This window comes from Mus pahari, chromosome 5, assembly GCF_900095145.1.
Source record: "Mus pahari chromosome 5, PAHARI_EIJ_v1.1, whole genome shotgun sequence".
NCBI classification, from domain to species: domain Eukaryota; kingdom Metazoa; phylum Chordata; class Mammalia; order Rodentia; family Muridae; genus Mus; species Mus pahari.
Window position 1 is genome coordinate 69913336 of NC_034594.1, and position 7735 is coordinate 69921070.

A 7735-nucleotide genomic window follows, 5' to 3' on the forward strand; every position below is an offset into this window, starting at 1 on the left:
AGAGAGAGAGAGAGAGAGAGAGAGAGAGAGAGAGAGAGAGAGAGAGAGAGAGAGAGAACACATGAAATTGGGAAGTGAAAGTGATAGGATAGTTGAGCAGTTAAAGTATAGATTTGATCAAAACCTATTATATTCATGTATGAAATTACCAAAGTAAAATGAAGGAAATATGTTTTAACAAAATCAAATAACCCAATTAATAAATGAAAGAAACAGACACTTCTCAAAATATGAAACAAAAATGGCCAATAAATATACGAAATGTTCAACTTCTCTAGCTATCAGAGAGATGCAAATTAGGACAACAGGGAAGGGGTTAGAGATGCTTCAGGAGTTAAAAGCACTTGGCACTCTTGCACTGGAACCAGCACCTACATGCAGCTTACAGGGACTGTTACACTAGTCCCTGGAGGTTTAGCACCCTCTTCCAGCTGCCATGGGCACTGCACACATGTGGTGTCCATACATACATGCAGGCAAATGCACCTAAAATAAAAAATAAATCTTTAAATGGGAGGTGGTGGCACATGCCTTTTTTTTTAAACAGTAGCACATGTTTAATTTTTGAAATTTGGCACCCCAGAGTTTGGTACATAAATGTATATATGCAGACCATAGAATATATTTTTTGTTAACTGATCCCTTGATTACAATAAAATGGCCTTCTGCATCTCTTCTGAGTAAAGTCTATTTTATCAGATATTAGGATAGCAGCACTTTAATCCATCCTTTGGGAGGCAGAAGCTGACAGATCTCTGAGTTCAAGGCTAGCCTGGTCTACAGAGCAAGCTTTAGGAAAGATAGGGCTACACAAACCTTATCTTGAAAAACCAAATAAGTAAATTTTGAAAGAACCAACACTGAAATTCAGTCTTACTTCAGATTATGACAATTTTGTTAATAAAATGAAATCGTCTTAATGGAAACCATGAAGAAAATAAAAAACAGTAAATGCTGGTGAGGATGTAAACTAATCAATTCAGTATGGAAGGTTCTCAAAAAAACCAACAGATCTTCCATATGGTCCAGATGAAGCTCTTCTGAGGACTCCAAACTAGCACATCATAGACACTTCCACATCACCCTTTACTATAGCACCATTGATAATAGCTGAGTCATACAACCAACCTAGGTGTCCAGCAACAGGGGAGTGGATGAGAAAAACGTGGTATGCACACACACACAATGGGATTTTGCCAACTGAAAGAAGAATCAACCCATTCTATCTGCCAAAACTGGATGCAACTAGAGCTAGTCATATTAAGTAACCTAGGACAAGTGCCAGGTTTTCTCTTCCTCGTGGACACCAGATTCTACGCAGATACATAAAGCCATATGTGTACCTACAGCATGAGGGTAGAAGTAAAACTGGAGGAACAGGAAGCAACACTGGGAGAGTGAGCTAAGTAAACGGAGGGTGGGTGTAGGGGTGTGAGCGAGAAGCTGTTCAACGCTTGGATGTAGCTCGAAAATTAAACTATTAAAAAAAAAAAAAGATGTGAGTACTGACTGATATGTTATCAGGGAAAGTGTCAAGTCCAGAACTGACCCAGGTGTATGAAGACACCAACCGAAGCCACAGACATACAGTCACCCAAGGGACACAGGATCAAGCATTGGGGGAAGCAAAGGCTCACTGCAATCCAGGAGAGGCACTTTCCCTTAGTTTGGATAGCTTCTATTACTGCTGGATTGGATTTTGAATCCCTTTAAGCAGGAAGTGTATTGCTTAAAGGACTTGAATTCTTTAAGCATATGGGAAGAGCAGAGGAGGGGCTGTGGCTAGGGGTGGGGGTGGGATGGAAACTACCCCACCTGGGAGACTGTTCTAATGAGGGGCATTGGTCTTTCTGAGATGACTCTGCCATACTCCCGATGGTCCTTCCCCAAGTCTCTGAGGACCAAAGCTTCCTGCCAATAGACCAAGAGAGGATGCCATGAGAAAGAGATTGGCTGGAGCCAATGCTGAGCCTCTGGAGCTCAGAGGCAGGGTGAAGTTCCAGCCACAACAGAGAATGGTGTCCTTGTAATTGGACACTGGAGGCCAAGAGTCCCAGCCCTGCCAGATGCAGAGAATCCTCCCAAGCAAGGAGAACCCAACATACACTGTCTGTCTGAGAGGGAACAGAGAGGAACCAAGGCAAGGAAGGCAGGCGTCTTCCCTCTTTACAGGGCCCAGAGCCCGAGACATCAAAAACATTCACCCCAGACCCTCAGACACCAGGGTGCCCACCTGTTCACAGTTATCTCATTCCCCCACCAAGAGAGCTGTAAATCACCATATGAACAGGAACCACGGATGCCCATCTTCAAAGAAGCCCAGGATTGCCAGCCTGAGGATGCCGGGAGAGAGCTGTTGGCTGTGTGACCTTGTTGCAAACCAGACTCTCACCTAGATATGGTAAGTGTGTCACCTGTCAGGACTGAAAATGTAGGAGAGTTGGTGGCTAGAGGGTAGCGGGGTCAACATTCAGCAGATTGTCTTGGTGGTAGATTGTTCCTTAGTGGTAGGAACGTTCCTGTCCTGAATAGCCCTGGTCTTCACCCTGTTCAGAGCTGAGACTGGAGCCTCCACCCTAGGTTCAGCTTGTTCAATAAAAGCTCCCCTTCTGCAGCTATGTGTAATAAAGCTCTGTGTTCAACCAGCTCACAAGAGGCAGTGATGGTACAGCCTCAGGAGTGGCAGGGCCTAGGTGAGCACAGGCTATCCCTTCAATTCCCTGTCACCGGTTGCTCCACTGATTCTGTGGGCATCCTGTATCCCTGGAAAACTGGAGAGATCGCGTTTGTCCTTGCTGCAACAGGAAGCAAAAATCCAGACATGGCATGCATATTCTCACCACATTTACTACAATGAAAACCTGTGTGGTTAATCCTGAGACACCCTCCCCTCTCTTGGTGGGTGTGTCAAGAGTGACCACAAAGCCCCATGTACCTATGAAGAGAAAATGACCATTTGTGCTTGCACTGGGAAACTGGACTCCATAGTAGATGGTGGGCTCCATCAGGATCCTCCAGGATCCATGTCTGCACTGTATGTTGTATATGGAGGATATCAGTGGTGAGTTTTGCAACAACTGAACCCACCTCGTTCACAGCATCCTTGAACCCCAAGGGTGATGTCGAGCAGACAACCTGCCCCTATGTAACTAAGCTCCCAACCCCAGAAGCCTCCTGCATCCGTCTCAGGGACCTACAGAGTGGTGACCCATGACCAGTCCCAAAAGGGTGCTCCTCACCTACTACTCTGGTCCCTAAGATGAAGAGAAAGTGACTGGGGATAGACAGCAGGTGTAAGGCAGAGGCTAGCCTGTCTGATTTTCCAATTGGAAGGTAAACCCCCAAAGCTGAAGTGGAACAGGTAACAGAGATGTCAGGGAGATCAAGTTGGAAGCCAATACGCATGGGTACCAGCCTCGCTGTTTCTGAGAACATGGGCCTAGGCCACCCACACATCATATATAGGTGTTGACTGGCAGGAACATGCTCAAGCAAGCAGAGGCTCGGCATGTTGATTGTATCTATGGACCAGGCCTAGAGTAAGAGCTGCCTAGGGGAGAGCAGAGCCCTGCAGGGGACAAAGGCACAGCCTCAGGGTGGTAAGAGCCATGTTCTTAGCCTGATTTCCAACCTGGAAATGGTAAGATGACCCAATCTGGTTGCTGGGAGGTCAGCAGATCCTCATGTCCATTTTATGGACATTGAGTAACATGAATGGGTAGGATGGGTCTCCCGAGTGGCTCCTAAATGGTGTCACTCAGGAAGGTCCTTGGAGATGGGTAGCAAGCAACCCAGAGGCAGCTTAGGGATGCCAAAGTCTGTAGCTAAGAATCACTTGGCTCAGGAAGAGTCTTTATACCCTAAGATCCACAGTCTAGCTTCATACACAGACAGTTCTCAGCTCATCCCCATGAACAAAAAGTCAGAGGAAATGTCCACTTTCAGGTCAGACCAGCACAGAAGAGCATCTGGTGAACTTTTGCACAGTGGCACCAACAGGTTCCTGCAGCCTGTGGAACATCCAACGACACCAATGAGACCTCCCTCTCTCTCCCTCCACCTTCCTCTCTTTAGCTGCCCCCACTCATGGCCATAGCAGTCCACAGGAATGGAAGCCTCTCTGACGTGTTCTTGCAGGGCTTTGTGCTGGTGGGATTTGGGGGAGGTGCCTCGACCCAGGCCCTGCTCTTTGCTGTCTTCCTNGNCCTNTANGTNGTNACCNTCCTNGGCAACCTCACCATGATCNTGGTCATCACCCTGGATGCCCGCCTGCACTCCCCCATGTACTTCTTCCTCAAGAACCTGTCCTTTGTCGACCTCTGTTACTCCTCTGCCATTGCCCCTAATGCCCTGGCCAACTTCCTCTCCACCTCCAAAGTCATCAGCTTTGAGGCTTGTGCCACGCAGTTCTTCTTCTTCTCCTTGTTGGCTACCACTGAGGCTTTCCTCTTAGCTGTGATGGCCTATGACCGTTTCATGGCCATCTGCAGTCCCCTGAGGTACCCTGTGACCATGTGCCCTACGACATGTGCCCATCTAGTCCTGGGCACCTACTGTGGAGGCTGCCTGAACTCCATTGTGCAGACCAGCCTCACGTTCCAGCTGCCCTTCTGCGGCTCTAACCGTATTGACCACTTCTACTGTGACGTGCCCCCACTGCTCCAGCTGGCCTGCTCCAGCACGGCTCTCAATGAGCTCTTTCTCTTTGGCCTCTGTGGGTTCATCATTGTGAGCACCACCTTAGCTGTCCTGGTTTCCTATGGTTACATCACCGTGACCATCCTCAGGATGCACTCGGGATCTGGGCGGCACAAGGTCTTCTCCACCTGTGGCTCTCACATGATGGCTGTGTCCTTGTTTTATGGAACTGTATTTGTCATGTATGCCCAGCCTGGAGCAGTAGCATCCATGGCACAGGGCAAGGTGATATCTGTCTTCTACACCCTGGTCATTCCCATGCTTAACCCTCTCATCTATAGTCTGCGCAACAAGGATGTAAAGGATGCCCTGAGGAGACTGGGACAGAGGCACAGCCTTGTGAAGAGAGGAGGCAAGTAGGAATCAAGTCAGCATGATGGAAAGAAAACATCCTTGGATGATAATAGATGTCTTTATTTTGCCTTTTTGCCTTTTTCATTCAGTTTTTTCTTTCTTTTCTGCTTTACTGAATTCTGCCTTTATTCTTTTCTTCCAATGTTTAATCCATGTACCCATCTACTACATATTTAATGAATGAAAAATATTATTCAGATACTTACAAAATGTGAGTAAGGCATTTTTCTTTCCACAATAAAACAAATGGTTCGTAGCTGGAAATATCATGAATGCCTTTCAATGTTGCTTTGACAGAAGGAAGAATATTAAGACAGGATTCCTTGAGGCAAGTGTGGATACCACTGTCAATATCTCCCAGTGAAGCTGCAAGGAAGCAGATTCCCTCTGGCCTCTTCACTTTCATTCATCACTGTCAGTAGGTAGGAACATGAGCATCAAGGCTGTGGCCCTTAGAAGCTGTGTGGTGACCCATCTTTACACTGATCTAGTATAATGATTAAGAAGGATAGCTCTGCAGACTTCCTCCTGGATTTACATATCACTGTTTCCTTCCCCACTTCCTCTTCTAATGAAGGTGCCCACCATGTAGGGCATCACATGTTAGAAGCATGAGGAGCCCACCACACTGCATCTGGCTCCCAACATATCCATTCAATATCCAGCAAGATGAAGCCCCAATTAGACTCACAATTTGCAGAACCTTTAAACCCTGGCTTGGCAGCTTATGACTATACCAAGGGGTTCTTTATTACCAGAGATGTCTCCAAGAAAGGATGAAGTCTCAGTGGCTACAACAATGTGAGGAGTGGAGGAAGGACCACCATATTCTTTTTGCAGATTCTGGGGTTTTGCTGAGTTAAGGTTCTCTCTGCCACTGATCCCTCCAGAGTAACATATTATTCCCTGGTTTTATGTTCAGGTGATATGAAAGTCTTTCTCTCTTTGCACAGCTCTGGGGCAATGCACTCTGAGTGGCACACATCTCACGGTTAATGATATTCTCTCCCTCTCTGTCTCCTCTTTCTTCATTCCCTTTTCCCTCATGTGTACCACCCACCTCGCTGGCCCGGTTGGTCTTAGCAGTGGGGAGTGAGTGACCTATATCCTCCAGTGTTCCTGTCCTCTCCAGCCCTCGCCTGTTCTAACGACCACTTGTTGTTTCCAACACTGTCCAATAGTCCTCTTTTTCCTCTGTTCTCCTCTCCCTTCTCATTCGCTAGGTTACACGGTAGCATCTTCTAACCGCTCACATTTCCACGATAAAGATTTTTAGTTTCAGATGCTCAGAGAAGCTCTTTAGAAATATTTCCACCTGGAGAGCCTCTTCCCACTCTTTCTGTAAGCTAGGTCAAGTGTGAGAAACTCCTCCCTCTTTTATGTCTAGACTAAAGAGTACATGCCAAGAAATACCCGATGGCCTTGTGTCTGTTTCCTTGCATACAATGTCTTTTCTAAGTTTCTGTCTTACAAATTCTGCTTTTATATTTTTAATTTTGATAAGTTACCAACTTGTAAAGTATCCTGATAAGGACATTGTAAGTGTTGGCCCCTGGAAACCTCTTATAACTTCTTGAATTGGGGCATCATGTTCTGCTCCCCAAAAGAAGCTTTGGGTCAATATTACTTGAAATAAGTTTTCTTCACATTCTCCTTCTGGTCTCTTTCTATGACATCACTACTGGGTGTATCTGTTCACCTGCTAGTTAGCATGGTACTCTCTTCCTCTCTGCCCTTTCTTTCTTCCTTTGGACTACTGACTGGATAACTTCAACATTAAATTCAATAGACACTGTAAGGGATAATATACCTCCACCTCCCTCTACCCTACCCAGCCGCCAATTCTTGTCAGTTTCTGCTTCCACCATGCCTTTCTTAGCCCATCTTCCACAATGCCACCAAGGAGATATGTTTAAATAAATACTTTGCTATATCATGAATGTTTCCCAATAGTAAGTAGGGTATCAGTAGGAATGGATGTGTCAAAGGGCCCTGCTATATCACTATCTCTTTAAGAACTTAGTAGGTGAGTTCCTGAGTGGTGTATGGCAATTGCAGCAGAAGTTTCCTTAGACACTACCAAACTGTACTCTGGAATGGCACTGCTTCAGAGTCATGGCCTGAATATCGACCTTCCTACTTCCGGAATGGAAGATAACATTATTAAATTCTATAAGGAATTTAGTGTCTCGAGTCAAGGAAGAAAAATCTTGTCCAAATTCAATCATTTCTATGTGGTCCCTTCTTGTCCTTACCTTCCAAGATTTCTTGACCTTAGTTTTCATAGTGTTAGTGTGACCCAGTTCTAAATTGGCATGCACATGTACTTGTGAAAAGAAAGATGTAGAGGAGAAATAGAGCCTGCGGAAATAGTAACACTTTGATACTACAGTTCAGAAAACAAAATACTGGCCGGGCGTGGTGGCTCACGTCTTTAATCCCAATGAGAAGGGAGAGGAGAACAAGAAAGGACTTGGGAGGCAGAGGCAGGTGGATTTCTGAGTTCGAGGCCAGCCTGGTCTACAAAGTGACTTCCAGCACAGCCAGGGCTACACAGAGAAACCCTGTCTCGGAAAAAAAAAAAGAAAAGAAAAGAAAGAAAAAAAATACTATCAAATGCCTAAGATAGAACTCACCAAGCCAAATTATAATGGACTAAAATCTTTAAACTTACTGAAATCTA

The 7735-nt window shown here is 45.7% G+C and overlaps 1 protein-coding gene across 1 annotated transcript; it reads left to right on the forward strand.

The window, feature by feature from the left end:
* The first annotated feature begins 4086 nt into the window (after positions 1-4086).
* Positions 4087-5058, forward strand: LOC110322327 (olfactory receptor 12-like). Its single transcript, XM_021198959.1, has one exon. The coding sequence runs from the start codon at positions 4087-4089 to the stop codon at positions 5056-5058; it is 972 nt and encodes a 323-aa protein (XP_021054618.1).
* Positions 5059-7735: the final 2677 nt, after the last annotated feature.